Source organism: Corvus moneduloides, chromosome Z (genome assembly GCF_009650955.1).
Source record: "Corvus moneduloides isolate bCorMon1 chromosome Z, bCorMon1.pri, whole genome shotgun sequence".
Taxonomy (NCBI): Eukaryota; Metazoa; Chordata; class Aves; order Passeriformes; family Corvidae; genus Corvus; species Corvus moneduloides.
In genome coordinates this window covers 13,768,953-13,790,727 of record NC_045511.1, presented here as the reverse complement: position 1 = coordinate 13,790,727, position 21,775 = coordinate 13,768,953, and the positions used below count along the sequence as shown (strand labels likewise).

The 21,775-nt window shown below is 39.2% G+C and overlaps 1 protein-coding gene across 2 annotated transcripts; it reads right to left on the bottom strand.

The window, feature by feature from the left end:
* Nucleotides 1-1,523: 1,523 nt before the first annotated feature.
* AMACR (alpha-methylacyl-CoA racemase) lies at nt 1,524-21,775 on the bottom strand. Of its 2 annotated transcripts, none has more exons than XM_032095679.1 (5): nt 21,477-21,775; nt 18,286-18,429; nt 15,600-15,760; nt 10,433-10,619; nt 1,524-2,323 (listed from the first exon to the last, which is right to left on the bottom strand). In XM_032095679.1, exons 1-5 carry the CDS (start codon nt 21,724-21,726, stop codon nt 1,914-1,916), a joined length of 1,152 nt encoding a protein of 383 aa, XP_031951570.1. In that variant the 5' UTR covers nt 21,727-21,775; the 3' UTR covers nt 1,524-1,913. The 2 variants fall into 2 exon arrangements, with proteins under 2 accessions (XP_031951570.1, XP_031951572.1); XM_032095681.1 differs by lacking the exon at nt 21,477-21,775 and adding an exon at nt 21,290-21,353.

Here is a 21,775-nt window from a genome sequence, read left to right as displayed (position 1 = left end):
TCTGAGTCTTTAGGTGTCTGCACTGCTCCCAACTATCCACAACTGAGGAATTACTGTTTATGCATGAAGCGCACATACAACAGGACCATACATCACATGGTCCAGACGCAGGATTAGCCTGACACAAAGCTGTTCCTCTTGTTGTAAGATCTTGCTGTAAGACATCAGCAATACCAGTAAGCTACTCCTTGTCTTTCCGTTCAGCAAACATGAGCATAAGACAGAGTGACCATTCCCTGCTGACTGAACTGGGAGGAAAATCTGTATCTATCTGGAAGAGGATTTCAGTGCACTTCATGAGGCTGAGTAAGTGAACCTATCCATCGCCCTTGAGCGTTAGAGGCAGATATAAATCTTGACAGAAATCTGTCAGTCAGCAACTGATAAGCACTATTTTGTATCTGCTGTGTACTGCCCTCAAAAGAATTGATTATTTTCTTGGTTTCTGAAAACAACGGATATTAGGATCACTTAGACATGGGTTTTTTAAACAGTCTTACCTGCCAGGGGAAGGCCTTAAGGAAAACCTGTAGCGACATTACTCAAACTGTAGCTTTCAGGATTGGGCACCTGAGTGAGGCAGCTGATCCAACCTACACTGAAGCAACATGAGGTTTTAAATTGATGTCAGTAATTTCAGTTTCAAAACTTTTGTACAATGGAAATTACATTTGACAATGCTGATTTTTCTCCAACACAATCAGATACATCTGGGACTAAGAAAATTGTCAAATCCTCTGGTAACAGTGTATAATATTCAGTAACTTACACTAGACTGATGATCAGCTGGAAACTTAAGGTGCTTTTGCCGATGGTTTAGACAACTTGCCAGGACGTACCAGATAACTCATGCTTCCAGGCAAGTATTTATGTAGTAGAATGTAAAAGGTTTTTTTATGGTAATAATGTTGACATTTTTGCCATGACACATGTAAAATGAGCTAAAGTACACCTCAGCTTTGGAAGCCTTTGTAACCAACAAACCAATCTTCAGCGAAACATAGACAAAATTATCAAAAAACCCCAAGCCTTCATGTCATAATTCCTCACACACTGGACTACAGAATACTGTATTAATGCCATATAACTAATTCTTTTTAAAAGCAGATTTTCTTTTGTCTTGAAAGAGATGGTTTCAATTGACAGCTTAAGTTTGAAGGAAATGAAAACAGACATGCAATAACCATTGTTTAAAACCTGTGCAGCAAAGTTGCCTACCATTTTTCCATAAGGAGATGAAAGGTTTATTAGTTGGCAGGTATTTTAAAAACAAAAAAAAATTAATTCTGAATTTAGTTTCTAGCCAAGCTGATATTCTAAATGTAATATAATCAGGAGACTGCATTGAGAAAATGTAGCCAGGCTGTTAAATAGATTAACTTTGAGATAATAGCTCTGCAGCAGCACATAAGAGAATAGTATTAGTTAGACCATAGTTTTGGCATGATAAAGCAAATTAACGAGTATGATAGAATAGAGGAAAAAAACCCTCCTAATTCATGAATAAACAACACAATCACTCATTTAGAAAGAATATAACTATATTTTATTAAAAGAATTGCTTTCAGGTAATTACAACAGGTACTAACAACCAGTGGTATAACCAAAAATTAAAAGAATCAAACTACAGGATACAATATTTAAACAAACATTCTGAGAACTTACAGGTGCTTACCAAGCAAACTGTCTTGATCTTCAGAACACAATTACAGTATCATTCTAGCCAGCAGATCATCCAGGTACACAAGTACTTAAGTACCACTGTCTTCAAATTAAATTTGTCAATAATTTAAAAAATAGATATTATTTAAAAGCAATATTATGCAAATATTTATTTGTCAGATAATTCAATTTTAAAGCATAAAAGCTTACTGTATCAGCCTGAAATTTACCTGATATGCATAGTCAAGAGATTATAAATTAGCTTTTGGCTTCTTGAATTCTATTGCTTTATCAGAATAAAGTTTAGCAATCTCTTGCTTAGTAAACCCATATTCTAGAAGTATCTCCTCTGTGTGTTCTCCTATAAAAGGATCTCTTTTACATGATGGAACAGCAGGAGTCCTTGATAGAACAGGAGCAGGTCTAGGACTTATCTCTCCCTGATCATTTTGGATAAAAGAACTTCTTTCTTTGTTATGCTGATGTGAGGCAACATCATCGAAGGATAAAACAGGGGTCACACAGGCATCAGTGCTATCAAATATGCTGCACCACTCAGCCTGTGTCTTCTGTGCAAATATGGATGCAAATTTTTTCTTCATTTCAGGCCAGTTGGAGAAACTCATCTGAGCGGGGAGTTCATCTAAATTTAGCCCAAGACCTGAAAGGAGAAAAGCAAAGTTTAACTATAGTGTGGCTTAGATAAATTACTAAGTGCTTCCCACAACTAAGTATATTCCTCAAGAAGATACTACTTTGAAGGCAATACTAAAGTCACTTTGAACTTTACTTGGGTATCTGTGCAAGGCAGGGAGCAGAGGAATAAAATGCTCTATGATACTTGCAATTAGACTAAACTGCATCAGCTACAGCCTTTTAAGTAAGTACATATAATAAACACTCATTTGTATAAACACTTCACAGAAGCAGCAGCTGCCTAGATGTAGCAATGTCCTGAGAACAGCTTCTATAATAGGTATCATATTCTCTACCGGCAGTAGCAACACAGAAATCTGCTGAATGCGTCCTGGACTACAGCAATACACTCATCTCTCAGGAGCCAGCACATCTGCCAGAGCTGCACATTCAGCAGGCTACACTGTTTGAAGTTCAACATGATGGGGTTATTTCTATGCCACAGATGAGATGGTGTGGATGGATGTGCCCAGCTCAATGTGCATATGGCAGCTCAGCTGTAGGTGCCTGGAGGCTGACTGACCTGCTTCTTCACTCCACTCTCCGAACAGGCTGCAGCAGTATCTCCTGCTCCCGCTGCTCCAGCACACCTACCAGACTGCAATTCCCACAGCCCTTTCACTCCCTAACTGCTCAATAACTCTGCTTTCCATCTTAGTCGCAAGGACACCCAGATATGCAATAAGCACATCTCTTCTGAGACATGAGAGCAAAGCATGGGCACACAGGGCTTGTAAAGAAAATTTCCTGTGCTAAGCAAGTCCTAGGTCTATCTCTGAACTAAGCACCACATCCCTTCCTACTGGGGAGCTTACATCTCTGCTGCACTGCCAGTTTCCTGTATCTTTCTGTTCTCATGGATTTTGCTCTCTGCAGTCTCTACTCTCATCCTCCTACTTCAAGGAGATGCAAGAATTTCTATGACTTCTTGTAGAGATTATCTCAAAAAGGAGGTAAAAAACAAGAAAGAGAAAAGGCAATTGAACGACACCTTCAAAATGGAGATAGTACAGGGGTATAAGCAGAGTATATGAGACCAAATAGGAATCAGAAGTGATACATTGAAGGAGAAGAAATTCAGAAAAAGCAGGGTTAAGAAAGACTTTGAGAAATCAGGAAGACTAGGGAACAACTATCATCATAATACTTCACAAGTAACAAAAAAAGGGAGCTTCTTAGAAAACCTGTGAAAGGCAGAGAAAATGTAGAGCTCTGCAAAACTGAATTTTCAGCATTCTTTGTTATATTTTTGGTTATCTGGTATTAGATTGGTAATTAGACTAACTGTTAACCGCCTTGAGTAATAAAGGACTGTTTGCAGGCAGAATTCACACAGACCTCCTCTTGTCTTTAGCTGTACATAGGCAGGAAACACCTATCTTGTCTTTTTACGACTTCATTATCACTGAGTGGGGTAGACATATTGCTGCTGAAACATACAGGGAGAAGAAAGGGAGATAATGCCTATTCTTCTGCTCCTTAAGTCCTTTCTTCCGTTCATAATCTGCACAATATGCACTTCTTGGAGCCCAGAGATTCCCCCAGTATAACACAGTATTTAAGAATTTCACTGTTGATCACAAGATTCTTAAACAGTAGTTTTGGAAATGAATACATGCTTTGAAATTGTACTTTGGTACTTCAAAGGAAAACACACAGAAATTGCCAATCTCCAGACTCAAAAACACAGCCTTGCAGTTGTTCACTTTCAGGAGAAATTCATCACAGTCAAAGACTAAATAAGTATTTTCACATCTTATTAGAAATGCCTGTGGATGCTAGGATAAATGATACTATAAGGTAAACATCAGTCCTTACGGTTTTACCAAGCCATGTGCACCTTAAATCACTGAATTTACACTCTGGTGTCCATAACCATTCATGTCATCCTAAAAGAGATCAGCTGAAGATAACTCATACTGCTTGAACATCATGATTAAATAAAAGCTAGAAATATTTTCAAAATTAATTTTATTATTGATTTTCAAAGTATTCCACTAGAATACCACAAACAGTGCAGTACAGTTTACTTATGAACTATGAGCTGAGACAAATTTACCTTCCACAATATGTACAGGTAAGTAAAAACACACTACCTGAGCTTCTGACTCAATGTATGAAATCTTGTCAAGTGGAAACTTCGTTACACAGTACTTGTTTTCTTATGAAAAACTATGGCTTGGTTTCTAGCAGCCAGTCCAACATGAGCAGAGCTCTACCATTATCCCATTACAGTTATTTTTGATGATCGTGGCAGATGGGAAGTTGGCTGAGCCTCACTGCACACACTCTGGCAAACTAGAACAATATGCAGAACCTGGAATTTAATATTACATGATCATTTTCTGCTTACCACTGAAGACTTCAACTTTAAATAGCATGAACATTTAAGCACTACAGCTCCTCATTTTCCAGCTTGTGCTCACCATTTGTGGTGCAGATGAGCAGTATCAGAGCAGGAGTGACTGACTCAACAAGGAAACTATTACATGGCACAGAATCGTATGGGATACCACAGGAGGACAGACTTCATTCAACATAATCATAACCAAAGTATCTTTTGCACAGAATATCTTATAAAGCAATCACAACTTAGTTCCAAGTTTTTTGTTCAAAGTTTCATCTAGGATTTTTTTGTATGGAAAAGCCCAGTCAACCTACTCTAGTACAGCTTTGAAATTATTTTTGAACAACGAAAAATTGTCTCCCTATAATGATATAGCTTTAAATGTCCTTCAAATACCACAGCTTTATTGACATATATCCCCAAATATATCATTTATTGATGCAGCAAACTGAAATCTCTATTGCTACAGAACTTCTTAGAGAAACTCTAGTAAAATTAGGTACCTATTTCAAGAGAAAGAAACCAGCAAAATTCACTAGATAAATCAGTGAAGCTGCTTTGGTATGTCAGAAATTGAAACAGTTTTTTATATTACTTCAGTCATACTATTTTAAAAGCAGAGTTTTGTTCAGGATTTTCTTGGTTGAACTTGCTAATTTTCTTTTCAAACATGTATGGTCATAGCAGAGTAGTTTTGAAATTATGTTGTAATAACATGACTGAATAAAATCAGCTAGTATGGGAAACCTTAATAGAGGCCCAAACAACAGCTGTAAGGTGAATGCCATTGTGCTTTTTCTGACTAAATAAAACTTGTTCTCACTGTGAGAGGGAATTGAATTTCAGAATATTCCAAGAGAGTAGTGAATTTTCATTAAACTAACTATGTAAAGTGTTTTCTCTGCTCAACGTTCCTGCAACCAAATAATTTTTTAGAAAGTGACAGTTCAGCAAATGGTTGATCAGGCCCACAGTACTACCAGGCCTCATTGCAAATGCATCTATAGCTGTACTCCAAGTTGACATGCTTAATTACCATAATTGCAAATGTTTTGACGCAGCAAGAGCCTGGCCCTCTACAGTATTTGTACAATATTTAAGCCTTATCATAATAAGTAAATTAAAATAAAACATAACATTATGTATAACTGAGTCTACAACATAATGAGGAAACTGTTTCTCCATGTTACATGTCTCAATAACAATGTGATATTGCATTCAGTTTACCAGCAGATTTTTAATACAGTCCACAATACTTCACAATCACAAAATGGAGAGCCCTGTGGAAATCCTTTATAATGATGTTTTTTAATTGCTTCCTAATTTTTTCCTTCTCTTTGTAAACTGAAGTCATACAGTATAGGAGTACTGAAGCAGTACTCCTCATCTCTCAGGAGCCAGCACATCTGCCAGAGCTGCACATTCAGCAGGCTACACTTTGAAGTTCAGGACTTTAGTGACTGTCAGTGTTTTCCACATCAATGTAAGTGGACACTAAGTTCACCCTGTGTAACTGACTTTACACCACATAACTCAGAATCAAACCTTTACTCTCATCTCTTCCACAGTATTTACTATGTTTTTCATGCCCCCTGTAGCCTGGCTGCAGCCATACTAAGCACCTACTGCTAAAAACCAAAACAAACCTGCAGAAGCAATTCACAGGTCAGTTCAAAGACATTCTGTCTCTTTCTGTCAAAAGATTAAGGCTTAACATTAGTAGCAAATGTTTCTTACAACAGATTTTTCATAAGATGTTTTAGCTATTTATTGTCTGATTTTTGTAGTAATAAAATTAACACCTGCAAAAGGACTACAGCTTGCTTGTTAATAGCAAGCAATCAACAGTGAACCCAAAATACTTCTCTACTGCATCTATTTTACATAGCTTCAGTTTCTCACAAAGCCTTTATTTATTTAATTAATGATTTTCTGGCAAGCATAAACTTAATTTTCCCTGCAGAGCACAATCTACAAAGCCAACAATCTTCTCAAACTAATATGCTCTATTTTCTTAAATTTAGTTTCCCTCTGCAGACTCCTTAAGAACGTTCCTCACCATGTCATTGCAGTTGGGTCCAGCACTGGGTTCCTGCAGGAACTCTGCAGGGAAACACTGAAGTGAACCAAAATGAAAAGGAAATCAGTTCTGCTTTGGCTAAGCAGAATTCTGTGAGCAGGGACAAATGGTTCAGAAATCACACTGCTTTCTCAATTCTGCAGTCTTTAAATCTCCAGCTGGCATCTGCAACACCCGAATCCTTGTGCTCTCATTCTACAGTAGTGGCAAAAGTAATCTACCCTCTGAATACGGACAGAGAGCCATCAAGTGGTTTTTGAATATATTTTATCTGGAACAGCACCAAATTCTTCACCAGCAGAGCTGACCAGATATATAGACAAAAGGAATGAAATGAAATTATGGAAATTGCAACTGGAACATACCATTTTAAACCCACATCAAAGCTGGAGTCAATGCCTGGAACAGACAACTCAGCCTAAGTCAAAGCTCCTCAGGTTTGTGAAAGAGCAGTACAGTTCTCAAAGGCACCTTTTTCTTCCCTACAATATTTAAAGGCTTAAATTCTGAACTTAATTTCTGCAATAGGTATCCCAGAAAGGAAATAATCCCTAAGTCACAAGAAGGTTCTGCTGTTCTAATTTTGTGCACTATTGCTTCAGAAAGATTGAAACCCCAGTACTGAAAGGAATAAATATTTCCTATGTGAAAATCTGAACAGATCGCGATATGCACCTTAAACACAATGACAGAAGACCAGTTACCTTAAATTCAATACTGGGAGAAAATTTTGAGTTTGGTCATTTACTTTAAACACTACACTTTTACAAAACAAACAAAGAAAATGCACCGAGTGTACACAAGAAAAGGTGGTGATACAATTAAAGGCAAAAGGCAAAATTTCCTCAAAGACTGAAGTACGTTTGCTGGATTTTTTAAATATGGCAGAAACAGACTGAAACATATGCAACAACGATTGCAGTTATTCTCTACTTAGAAGTGGATACACACCAGTTCTTCATTGCTGGAATAACTATGTTTGAAACTTCAGCTGTTAAAATCAAGCAACTTCTCTGCATTGTAAGCACAAGGAATACTTTCAAACACGAAAATAAAGTTGTCCAATTTGGGTGCTACAGCATAAGCAGAAGAATTCAGAGCTGCCGCTCTAACTATATGCTCTAAATTTCTCAGAAACAACTAAAAGAAAAGCAGAATTTTAGCATCTTCCTCAGTAAAGAGTTATCTAAAGAAGACAGAGACCATCAGTGACCATGTTTTATCACCTGGCCACTGGTTTCATACATCAGAGGCTTCTCTGTAGATAACCTGGCTGAGAGAAAAAAGCCCAAGTCTTGCCCCATAACAATGATCAATACAAGGCAGGACTGTCCAGAGAAAGTTCACTGAGAAAAAGAGTCACAAACAGAGCCAGACACCATTGCAGAATTTTGGGGGGTTTTTGAACAAGTACCGAATCTATCCCAGTCCTGTAGCTTAAGTGTGATTCAACTTAGTCTCCAAAGAATAAAATACTGCAGGCCAGTGTTTGGTCACTTAAGCCAAACATACGGGTATTTGAGTATGCAGCTTTATTTTTTTCTCATTTGCTTTGTATTTAATATAAGCATTCTCCCTGAAATTATTTTAGGAATTCCAAATTACCTAACTCCCAGAGCAAGGGCTTGCATTTTACTTTGATAGAGTTTTATATTTACTTTTGTTTTCCAGCTCCCACACAAGCAAGAAAATCTCAGGGGATCGGACAAAAAAAACATTTCAAAGAACTGCAAATAATCAATGTGGAATGATCTTTTTCAAGATCAAGTTGCTTACAACCGCAGTTCACAAACAAGTTACTCTTAGGACAATTAGAGACAAAAAGTACCATCTTCTTCAGCCAAGAACATGGCATTTCCAAACTTGACATCTGGTCTGTCCAACATAATGCTGGACATGTCCCTGAGTCCAAGAGCCTTCCTCATGTATTTAATGTAGCAGCATGTATCAATTTAGATATTCCACACAATTACATGGCCTTTGTTAAGCTACAAGAGAAGCAGCCATTCACAGCTACAGCTGGGCAAGATCTTGGGGAGCACCACAGGCTGCAAGAAAACAAAGCCAAAGCATAAAGAACAAGCTCTCTCTTTGGGATCCTGCTCACCGAAGGCATGCCCCACCTTACAACCCCGTAACACAAGAAAAACACGAGATGCAGATGAAAACAATTGCTCACAGTCAACTGCCCTATGCCTAGCGTGTCCCTGAACAGTGACCACCCACCAATTTCCCCTCCAGTTTTACTGCTGAGCAGTGTCCTGTGGTACAGAACGTCCCTGTAGTCAGCTGAGCCAGTTGCCCTGGCTGTGATCCCCTCCCATTTCTTGTGCACCTCCAGCCTTCTCGCTGGTGGAGTGGGGTAAGGAGAAGAAAAGTCCTCAAGTGCTGTGCAAGCGCTGCTCACCAATAACTGAAACATCCCTGTGTTACCAGCACTGCTTCCAGCACAAATCCAAATCACAGCCCCACGCAAACTAACGTGAAGACATTCAGCTCTATCCCAGCCAAAACCAGTACAAATTGTAGCAAGGATACAATTCAAAAAATGCCACAACTCAAGGAATAATCAGTGGGAAAGAGACTGGGCAAGAGTAAGGAACGACTCCCCTGACACACTCACTGAGCAAAGACTGGCCCCATGGGAGTCACCCATGGACAAAAGTGCTTCACGTAACACTGGGTATATCCACTTTAGGAATCCTTTGTTGACATTCCTTCAACTCATTAAGCAAAACTAAAATTAAATTGAGAACTTCTTATAGCCTTCATATTCTGTACAATGAAGAAAAGAATAAATACAAAATTATTTAATGAATTTTATATGTTTTCATAAGTTCTGTATGGAAAACATGGCAAACTACTGAAGAAGCACAATAGAAAAAAAATTTAAATTAAATAACCAGTAAGAAGTTAAGAGCCCATCTTATAAAAAGCTTGAAGCACACAACTAGTTCAGAGGTAAAGATGCACCTGAAAATTTCTGGTTTTATTTCATACAGTTAAATATTTTGCATAAACCATTCTAATTTCTCGAAGAGATAAATCGTGATTTATAGTAATATTTAAAGAGTCTTAGTCAAATATAAATATTATATCCAGAGCCAAACACCAAAAGCGCTCTGAAACTGTGTGGCGGAAATTAATTACTAAAGCAGAATTTGCTTCCACAAATTTTTTTTCTATCAAGAAATACTATTAATTACTTCCAGTCATCACTCCTTCCAGAAACAATTTAAATAGGTTTGTTTTTTCTAATTATAGTACAAATAACCAAAATTGCCTGAAATTCTATTTGCAATATCAAAGAATTAGGTCTCATTTTTAAAGTAGATTCACAATCATTTGAAAAAAGTGATTTCCAGAAAAGTTGTTCAGTGCTCCAGTCACATCACAGACTACCATTACAGTAACTCCAAAAGAAAACTTGCAATTTAAGTGTAGTTGCTGAAGGTGAATAGGAAATTAATTAACTGCTAGAAAAAGAAAGTCAATTAAACAGCTACACAACCATCCAACTAGCTTCAGGAAGTGTTTGGCTTTTACAAAGAAATCACATAACCACGTATCATGAATCAAAATCAACTATTAAAGAATGCACTCAATCATGCTTTGCTGTTATGAAAAAACTGCTCCAACCTACTCACCTTTTATTAACTGGTTATAGAATTGAGGCTCAAGGGCACCAACAGCCATGAATTTTCCATCAGAGGTCCTATAGGTTTCATAAAAAGGTGCACCGCTATCTAGCAGGTTTTCACCTCGAGGTTGGCTCCACAATCCCGAATTTTGTGATTTCCACAGAAAAGAACTTAGGTATGCTACTCCTTCTACCTTGAAGATTTAGAGAAAAAAAAAAACATAAAAGCTCCAGTAAATTAGTTGGCATGTTACCTAAATTCTGTATAAAAAAAACAACAAAAACTACTAGCAGTTCTGCCCTTTGCTAAGATATTTAATGACAGAATCTCTGGTAAGCAGTTTCATTTCTTAAATTTTCCATTACTGTTTATACTGCACTTGTGAAATCATCTAGAATTAGAGACTAAGAAAGAGCATAAATGTAGTAAGGCAGCTTCAGATGGACAATGTACTTTCAATGCACATAGTTTCCTCATTTAGCAAGTTTAGAGTCATTAGACATTCACAATGAGTGAGTAATTTCAAGGGATGGGACAAGCTCCTTGGCTCTATACAACATAAAGCATCTGACAGCTCAATGTCTTCCAAACCTCTGGAAAACAAGATGCCTGTACCAGTCCTATAAATACCAAATTTTTATCTTCTGTAAATATACTGATTACAGGAAGACTGCTATTTTTAGAAGAAAAATTGAAGGAAATCAAATCAAATCTCCAACACTAAGTTAAAAAAAAACTATTCTCCCACTGTGATCACTGGCAGCTATATACCCAGAGCAAAGTAATCTCTACATAGTCAAGGGTCTAATGAATACAGCCCTAGAAAACATGATTAATCCCATTTCAACTTGCTCCTCAAAATTTTGTCTATGTGGAGTACAACCAGATGAAAATTTGTTCAGGCTTTCAATAATTATCAAGGTTGTACCAGTCTTTCAAGCAAAATCACATCTTAGTTTTGCTCATCAGCACAATTAATTTTTTTTCAACTGTATTGAAAGTACTGTAAGTGAAGATAATCCAGTTAACAGTGTATGGCCACAAACATTCCAGTAGAACAGATTAAAATCTGAGCTGTATTATTCTGAGTATCACTTGATTCATGCATTTTCAGCTGTGTGAAACTAACCTAATATTGTCTATATAGACAAGCACAGATACCATACCAAAATAAAAGGCTACTAAATATTCATGTAGGAAGATCTACTAGTTTATACCTTTCTAAGCAAGAATTTAAAACATGCAAATTGCTGAAGTATGCAGTCAAGAAGGCTTCTTAATTTAATGTGTGTTACTTGGGCTCTTTCCTAGTACTGCTTCAAGGACAGGAATACCTCTGTCCACACTGTCAAAGTTAAAGTCAATTAAAGTACTTTCATATGAGAAAATACTGTATACCTTCATCTATGTATCGGCAAAATTATTGCAAGGATATTAAAATAAAGTTTGTTTTACTAATGATCTGATCTTGCATTGCTCATATTAAGAACAAATAATATTACACAAAAAGTACTGAAAGTAAGGATAATAAAAGACAGGGAAAGTATCAGAATAAGCCCTAATTGAAAATTAGATTTCAGGGCTGATAAAACTCTTAGCACCTGTACAATACCTACGTGCTACTTATCCTGGAAACACTTAAAATAAAACAGCACATCTGTTCTTGACTGGTATAGAGACTTGAGAAATATCCCTGTCTGGGCAACTGGACAGCTAGGTTCTGCCTGAGGCCCACTGCAATTCAGAGACAAGTAAATGAAGTATCTTAACATCTACACCAGACCTCCAAAGGCATGTAAAAATAGCACCACACACTCACTAATGCAGTCACCCTCTTTTACAACATGAGAACAACATGGGGAGACTCCACTTAAGTCTAACTGCAGAATTATTAGAGTAACAGTTGTGGGTTTCAGTTAATGTCTCCCTCATGTTAAAAACATCTGCAGTCTCTGAAGCAGGCACAAGAATCCAGAGGCCATGCCACTGGGTGACCCGTCTGCTCCCCAAGCCTTCTGTTCTTTCTGTAGACTGAAAAGAGTTCAAACAGAAGTGAGAATGAATCTACACCAACCTAATCTTTATCCTCGTGACTGATGAAGGCTTCTAGGATGTGGGAGTTTTGGTTTTGAATACCTCCAGGCTGAGAAAAACCTAGAACCTCAGTCTTCTGTTGGACTGCTAAATGTTCCTGCCATGAGACTATTATGCAAGTGATCATTACCAGCGTCCTTTCCTGTGGCTATCTTTTCACAAAGAGTGACTTATACTCAGTCAGATGCCTACTGTCAGCAGAAGGTTCTGTGGCTGATGTAGTGAACCCAAACTGTGGCCCTGACTCACATGCCTCTGTACCAGTGTGGTGCAAGAATGCAGAGGTACAACTGTGCCTTCTGTGTCACATTGCAGTGTCCACTCCACGTGGCAACTACCTGGCCTCCTGTAGGATAGCCATGATCCCTGCAGAGTCAATGAGAAGAGACAGTGACCAGCAGGAATCAATTCAGGCCAGTCACTTAATTCTTCTGAGACAGGACAGATGAAATGCAGGACCCAGTGTCTACTTCTTGCACAGTGCAATTTCTACTGTAGAAAATTCTACCATGTGTCCGAGTCATTAACGTATTCAGACTACCTAAATTGTACAACAGCTTAAGTAATGGGTCTATTAAAAAAAAAAAAAGTTAAAATAAAACAGCTGAAATGCTGCAGTGTTGTGATTTTAAAAATACGTTCTTTCACAAAAAAAACTTAGGTGTAAAAACAGGCTCATCCACTCAGTCAATTTAATTGTCTTTGCTGCTGCTGATGCACGAAGGATCTTCATCAACCATGTCACTGAAAGTTTATTCAACAAATAAGGAATATGACCAAATGCCAGGTAAAGCACATCCTGTGATACTGGACAATATTCCATCCACTTCACAGGTCACCAGGCACATCAGCAGGGAACTGTAAATCCCACAATCATGATGAGACAAGAAATAATTAGAAGAGACAATTTTTAAGGGCTTAGAAAACCCCACAACACATTCCACTCCAAATGAGCTACAAATTTCATTAGAACATTAGCAGACTTAACTGATTTTCTTCTAACAAATTCTTTTAATTCTCTGAAGTATGATAAGGAAAATTTGGTAATACTATAAACTACAAGAAGTATCTTTTTCAATATTTGAAGACTTGTCACAATTCTCGATGGTTTTTCTTTCACAAATACACAATCTCCTTAAATTCTTCTTTTAGGTCATGTTTTTAGAGTCATAATTTTTGTTGTGCTACATGGACTTTCTCAAATTATTTTCATAATAATGAAAATGTTCATTATTTTCATTTTTATCTTTGAAATATGATGGTCAGCATCAGAAACATTATTTTCCTGAGACTTCATAAACATTGAATAGGTTAGAATAATTGCTTCAGAAACTTTGATGACTCTATTTCCTGTTAATACATCCTAATACAGTATGTATGTGTTTTGTAACAGCATGATATTGTTGACTCATGTTCAGCTTGTGACTACTACAAACCCCCAGGATTGTACTTTAGCCAACTGTTCTCTCACTGCATTTGTGCAGCAAATTGCTTCTGCCCACAGAGGACTACAGAGCAGCAACGTCCATGAATTGCAGCCAATTTTTTTCAGGTCACTGCTCCAATCTGAAAAGGTCATTTTCAATTCTAATCCAAGTCCAACACACTTGCAGTCCTTCACATATGTGTATCATCTTACTAAACACAATTGCTCATCCATCATTCAGCTTGCTGGAGAAAACACAGAAAAAAACCCAAAAAAACACCTATAGAACTGCACTTGTTAAGTTTTTCATTTTGACAATCAACTACTAAAAACTAGTCCTGTTTTGCACTGTTCCCATAAAATTTTCATCTAGACCATAATGCCATGGACTGCTTCTGAGAACATGATGTGAATTTGTCAAAAACTTACTGAAGTCAAGAAATCCAACATCTCTTGCTATTCTAGTCTCTTCAAGACCACTTCAACAAAGGGATTCGTTTCAACTAATGTTATTTTTTTTCAGTTTATATTTACAGCAGAACCTTAGCCTTCACTGTACAATGCCTCAAAGGGAAGTCAGATTTTAACTGCAATACTCTTTAAAAACGGGAGAACAAGAGAGAAACAACGCTTGCAGACAACATAAGTTTCAAGGATAAATGTAAATAAGTATTGCTGTGTGTAAGTGGGTAGCCTCCTATGGAAAAGAAATCCATAGTATTCATTATTAAGATAATTTAGCCTTTAATTTATTTTACAGCACATTCACAAAGTGAATTGGGTTCTTTTTTGAAAAGGAAATTGACTTCTTGGCAATGATCCATGGCAGTGTAACTATCCCAGGAAACAGTGCTTCTAGCAAGATATGCCCTGTCACAAATTTGTAAGAAGATGTGTCTTGAATAAAGCTAATGCAAGTTTTTATTTTAACAGTATTGTCATTTTTGCTGTTATGCAGTACGCCAATTGTTTATTATACGCCCTATCTCCACACACCACACTTATTCCTCAAACATATATAGCTAATACTCTGTTGTAGATACAAAAATGCTGCTAGCAAGGATTTTCTTGCTATTTTCTAAGTCTGTGAGAGACTCTTCTCTCTCACAGAAGAGGTACCATTATGTAAACAACCAAGCCACCTGCAACCTTGAAAAGTCTTGCTTATGGTATAGTAGAAAAATATTTTGACAATGGATGTTTTAGGATTTTAGCCAATCACCCCAAGGGGTGGCTGATCCTTTGTCCAATTAGACTATGAAGAAAGAAGTCTATAAAAGAGTTTGTAAAACAATTAAATAAATCAATCTTGCTGCACAATTCTTGCCTGCTGGATCTTCTCTCCTCCTCCTCCCTATGGCTGCGGGACATAGGGCCCAGGCCTGCGGTAATACTCTGTGAAGAAGGCAGATGGGCAAAAGCAGGGAGAGAAGGGAGGTTGCAGTACGTGTTCCATGTCATAAGGATGTTATGGCAGCAGTGATTAATGAAAACTGCTTGCATGTGAAGGAATGGCCATTTTATGAGATCACTTTCCCAAATCTCAATTTTAAACCTTATGAATAGCTCCAATGTCCTCCCATTAACAGATTTACAGCAGGAGAAAACCCAAGCAAACCTAAGAAACCCCATGTTCCTCGAGACCAAACTTACCATACTTGCATCAATGACCTGCCCTTTGCCAGATCTGGCACGTTCAAAGAGGGCTATAACAACGCCCATTGCACACACGACACCTCCACCAGCAAAATCAGCCAGAAGGTTTACGGGTGCGTAAGGATTTTCATTCTTTCTACCCAGCTTTGACAGCACACCTGACAGAAGAGAAAACAAAGAAAGGATAAGCATAAAATTAATTATAAGCATTCATTTCTATAATTAAAGTTTCATTCTTTTCAATCTATGCAAATAAATAAGGGATAAAGCAATCTTCTAATGTTTTCTATCTCTGCTTGGCTATGTCTTAGCTAATAGTTACTCTTTAAAAGAATAAAAATATACGAAATCACATTAAGTGATATGAATCACATTACATGAAGATGTAAAGAGATTAACAAAAGCCTCACAGATAAACGTTGATATTTTGGCTATAGAGGGATCAAATTTTATAAAAAAACCCAACCTTGTGAGCAATAATTCTATATCAGTAATTTCTACGTGCACTGAATCTTGCCCATAAGAGACATTACGAACGTGTCTCAAAGCAACTTTGGTAAATTGTTCTTCTTTGAATATTTTAAAGTAAAAATGCAGAGGTACAGGTGCACATAACCAATGAAATAATAATCATAACAAAGGATCTCACACTGACAACTCTGCTTCAGTCCTACCCTCCCTCTCCAACTATGTTTGGGGGAAAAAAAGGTTGCATATAAAAAGAACAGGTAACTAGCACAGAAAGGTTATCTCTGATTGCATGCAATGTAAACACAGGGAACCTATGTTTATGCCAGCAATTATGCAGAAATGAAAGGAATTAGAGCAAAGGCTAAGCTAATTTACCTCAGTCAGAGCTTTGAACTTGTTAGCATTTCCCTGCCATCCTGAACAACCTCTTTACTGTGACCTTACTCTTAATAGTTGCCTCACAGTGATTCCGTTTGGGCAAGCAAGAAACTGCAGTGCGATCATCCCTCTATGTGTATGGCCTGAGACTTGCAGAATACATGGGCAGAATTTCCTGAGAATTGCATGGTTCTGATGCACTGTTTAGTTAGCTAATGTTCTTCCTACATGCAAGCAATGGACTGCACAGCATAAGAGACTTCCAAATCCTGTAGTGCAAGAGTAAAACCCCTGTTGCTATGTAAAACCTTCCTTTTAATAGTCCAGAAGTTGTCACAGGCACCAGAAGGTTAATATACTAACTTCTCAAGAGTTCCTAACACAAGCCATTTTTTAGTTAAAGGAAGCCAAAGCTCATTAGGAAAATACTCAGAATATGATATCTCATTTTTGAGGAATGACACCTCTCAAACACCTTGTTCTATTTCCTTTTAATAAACAGAAAATCTTGGTCTGTGAAATCACAAGCAAAATTATTTTAAGAAGATATCTAACCAAAATATTACTGACTAAATCAGCTCCAGAGAAAAAAAATCACTCTATTTGTAAACCAGAAAGTACTACAAACTAAGGCAGGGATGAACCATGCTGTTTCTATACTGACTTCCTGCACTAATAACAAATAAAAATACCCTAATATTTTGGAATCCTCTTGACATGTCAAGAAGTCAGATGTGTTTCAAACAAGGCATTTTGTCTTTAATTTTTTCTATTCTCTAACAATTTCACATGAGGGAAGACTGAACCCACCCCTAAAGAAATTAAATTTCACACCACTATGACTCCACATAGTAGGTGATACCAGATCACCAGGTTTGCACTGCCTCTGCTCCAGCCCTTTCCTGGGTCTAAAAGAACTGCTTTATCCAGTGGGAAGCCAAGAACTTTTGGGTCACCTTCTCTCCTCCTTCACAGGCTCAGAGAAGCATGAGAGACAGAAGCAGTGTGAAGAGCAGGAGGTAGGGCCATGCATGGATGAGCATCACCAGAGTTGGGTAATTTTGTTACTGTTTGCTACTGCATACTTGTAAAACCATACCACTTAAAAGCAGCATAATGTCCACAACACCTTAATGAACTATAGCATTTCCACTTTATTTGAAGCCTACTTCCTTTCAGTTGGTATCAGTGAAGACATATTTACAAGCAGAAAAGCACAAGAGCTCAATTGTCTTATGCTACCTAGTTTTTCTTTGCTCAAAATATCTGCTCTCAAGCACGCAAAATAATCTGCAGCCCTTTCAGGACTATAAAGTATACACATTTTGTAGGAGAGGGGCCCTGAAGAAAATGTTGAATCCTCTCTTCAGATAAATATTCTGATACTTTATTCAGAGAGAGTAGCACAAAGGAAGGAAAACAATGTACAGCCTGGGAAGACATGCTGATCCAGCCCGTAACAGCTCGCTGCTGCTGGCAAAACAAACAGCCTGTCCAGTAAATGTTTCCTCCTTTCTTGTGCTGACTGGTTGGATCTCTTAATGAACTGCTCCACCTCAATAACCTGGCAGAAAACACCCTCATTTCTTCTAACCAGTTTTTGACTTGTGAGGAAGTTTACAGAGGGGCTAAGCAAGTGCCAGAGCTGACTGAAAACATCTGGGAAAAGCACAGTGAAAGGAAAGCCCCATTTCACCAACAGAGACATTTCAGATCAGCTGATTCATCAGACTGCACCTCAGATAAATTTTGAGCTATCTGCTTTCAACAAGTTCTTGAGTCTTGATTAAAGGGAGGAAAGAAACTTTATTTAACAGGAAATTTTACAGCCTACCTGATAAAGCCAAGTAATTGATGTCATGACCTGCAGACTTGGCATATTTTCCTGTCTGGCCAAACCCAGTAAGTCTAGCATAGATGAGTCTGGGATTCTCCTGTAGGAGGACCTCTGGGCCAAGCCCAAGTTTCTCCATGACACCTTAAAAAGACAAAGCAAGGAATTCTAATTCACATTTAATTTTAATAATACTCAGAACATAATGATTCAATTATACAACAGCAGAACTCAACTGCACTTCATGAAGTAGAACATTCTACTTCAGCATCCATACTACAACATGAACATTATGAACCACCAGCATACTGCAAAAATTTAAATATAAAACAAGTGCAAATTAGGCTCTAGGGTTTTGTTTTTCAGCTTTTTTTCCTGTTTTACTTCACCAAAAGACTGAAAGAAAACCATGCACCACTGGTTGAGAGAGAAAGCCACCAAAGGCTTGTAAAACAAGAAGAAAAGAGAAAGAGCAATCTCTTACATTTTCCATGTTAAAATCACTCGACATTTCTTCCATATTTCACTGCAATACAATTTCCTCAGCATTTCTCAGTACCTCGTGTTCCTGTGACTTTTAACTCACTGATGGGAATGGATCATGCCACTATTCCATAGATGACCTGCAGGAACCACACACAAATAAATGTGTTCTTTTTTAATGCAGAGAATAAGTAACTTTTAAAAATCAGTGAAATACAAATTGAATCAGCATGGACTCACAGAAAACAAGGTTAAAATTTTAATTCTGCTGTCCTAAAACAGTGATTTGAAGAGAAGAAATTTGAATGGCAAATAAATGATACTTTCTCATTGGTTCAGTGTAGCTTGGTAAGACTTTGACCTATGATCTATAATGGCACTGCAGGGCAACACATTTTGAAATGGAAAGGAAAACATAATTTCAGTGCCTGTTCCACCCCAGAATCTATTACTCCAGCTTGTTTCAGAAAACTAATCCATAATGTTACTACACCTTCAATTCCATTAAGATCCACTTCTATTGCATGAATTACTGGGCAGTGGCAAGTGATTACTGCCAAGGAGAAAGCAGTGAAATTTGGCAAAGTGCATGGTTTTCAAATGCACAAGTGGGAACAGGGTGACAAATAGCCCCTGTGGCATCACAAAGTCACTGTTGTAAGGTCAATGGTACATATGCCTTAAAAAAACCTGTTCTGCCACTAGGACCCTCACCTTCTCACTGTTTTCCACCAGCCTCATGATGGGTCACAGATTTGCCTAGTTCACTTACAGGCCCTTAAAACCCAATATCTATTTCCAAAATTGCCTGCATTTCCAGCTGGGGGAAAAAAAAAAAGGCAAGTGCCCATAAAACTAAAGTAAACAAAACTTCATAAGGAAAAAAAATCCTCTAGAAAACAGGAGATTAGCTACAAAGAAGAAGTGGAATTTAACTTCTTCATTTTGTTTGCTTAGCTCCTGGGGAATAAAACAAACAATTTTAAGGTAAGAAACACAATAATAATAATAATAAACCCCTGTTTTCGAAATGAAAGGCATTACTTGTGACACACAATCTGTCCATAACACATGATGTCTAGCTGATAAAGTCTTCTATTTCTAAACTGCCTTTAACATCCCCAAAACACTTCAGCTAGCTCCTCAATAAAGGACGATCACAGAACCACAGAGGTTTGGGCTGGAAGGAACCTGTAAAGGTCACCTAGTCCAACCCCCTGCTTTGAGCAGAGACATCTTCAACTAGATTCGTGCCCACAGAGCCCTGTCCAACCTGACCTTGATGGCATTTTTCCTAATAGAACAGCATCCTCAAGAAACACTGGGGGATACTGACATAACCATCAGGTGAGTGCCTGTGTATGGCTTATAAACAAAGTGAGCATGGTCAACCTGAGAAGTCTATGGCTGTTAAAACAGCGTCAGTTTTGCTACTGAAAATCAGATGTTAAGCACCCCTAAACGTGGTAAATTAGTAAATATGCATACTGTAAATAAAAAATGAGCTATGAATTCTCTTTAAAAGACAGTTTTTAAAAATGGAAAAATTCCATAATTGAGTATTTGAAGAATCTGCCTTACTTTTAACCTAATGTTTAAAGTATAAAGTACTTGCAAAAACACAAGAAAGGTTTTCATGAAATAGATTTAAGACTAGCAGGAAATTATTAGTTTGTGAAAAGCAACTTCCTAAAATTAAATACGATGTTTGAAGATGAAGACTGTAGTTCACAACCTGGTTTTGATCCTGGATCAGAGTGGCCCAGTATAAGGGAATCATACTACTCTATTTAGCACTTGCTCTTATATTCATCTCCCTGGGATATGTGTTTTGTAAATGTATAACCACAACGTCAGATCTGTTGTCTTCAGAGGAATTGTAAGCTCAGACTCCGACCTGCATGGCAACCTTACAAATGTGAGCTGGACTTTATCAGCAGGCCTGACATCACGCAGGATTGGTGCCCCAAGCTCGGTGTGACCCCTGCGCTCGGACACCCTCCTGCTACTCCAGAGCCCCAACCTCGGTGTGACCCCTGGGCTCGGACACCCTCCTGCTCATCCAGGGCTCCAAGCTCGGTATAACCCCTCGGCTCGGACACCCTCCTGCTACTCCAGAGCCCCAACCTCGGTGTGACCCCTGGGCTCGGACACCCTCCTGCTCATCCAGGGCTCCAAGCTCGGTATAACCCCTCGGCTCGGACACCCTCCTGCTACTCCAGAGCCCCAACCTCGGTGTGACCCCTGGGCTCGGACACCCTCCTGCTCATCCAGGGGCCAAGCTCGGTATAACCCCTCGGCTCGGACACCCTCCTGCTACTCCAGAGCGCCAAGCTCGGTGTGACCCCTGCGCTCGGACACCCTCCTGCTCATCCACGGCTCCTGCTCGTCCAGAGCCCGGCCGGGGGCACGGCCCTATCTGAGCTCTGGCCGCGGCCCTTCCCTGCGGTTTCACATGGCTGCTGCGCTGCACTGCACAAATCCGCCACAAGCACGCGTCACCCAGTCACAGGAAATAGACCTCCAAAGCTGTTCCCTGTCCGCTTCCCACTCAGTCTCGCAGAGGCCATAGACTGGCGGGAGCCCCTCAGCAGCGCACCCTGCGGCCCCACAGCTTCACCCTCTCGCCCGCCCCACGCGGCCCAGGCCGGGCTGCCGCGGCCGCAGCGCCGCCCCGGCGCGGTCCCCCGGCGGCCGCGGCCCCTCACCGTGGCGGAAGGGCTCGATGAGCACGTCCGCCCCGCCGCACAGCCGCTTCAGCGCCGCGGTGCCCTGCGGCCGCTTCAGGTCGAGCGCCAAGGAGCGCTTCCCGCGGGCCTGCACGTCGGGGGCCGGGGCGGACTGGGACAGGCGGTCGACTCGCACCACCTGCGCCCCGAAGTCGGCGAGGATCATCCCGCAGAGCGGCGCGGGCGCCAGCCCGGCGAGCTCCAGCACCCGCACTCCGCTCAGCGCCATCGCTAGCGCCCTCGCCGCCGCGGCCGCTGGCGAGAGCCGACAAATCGAT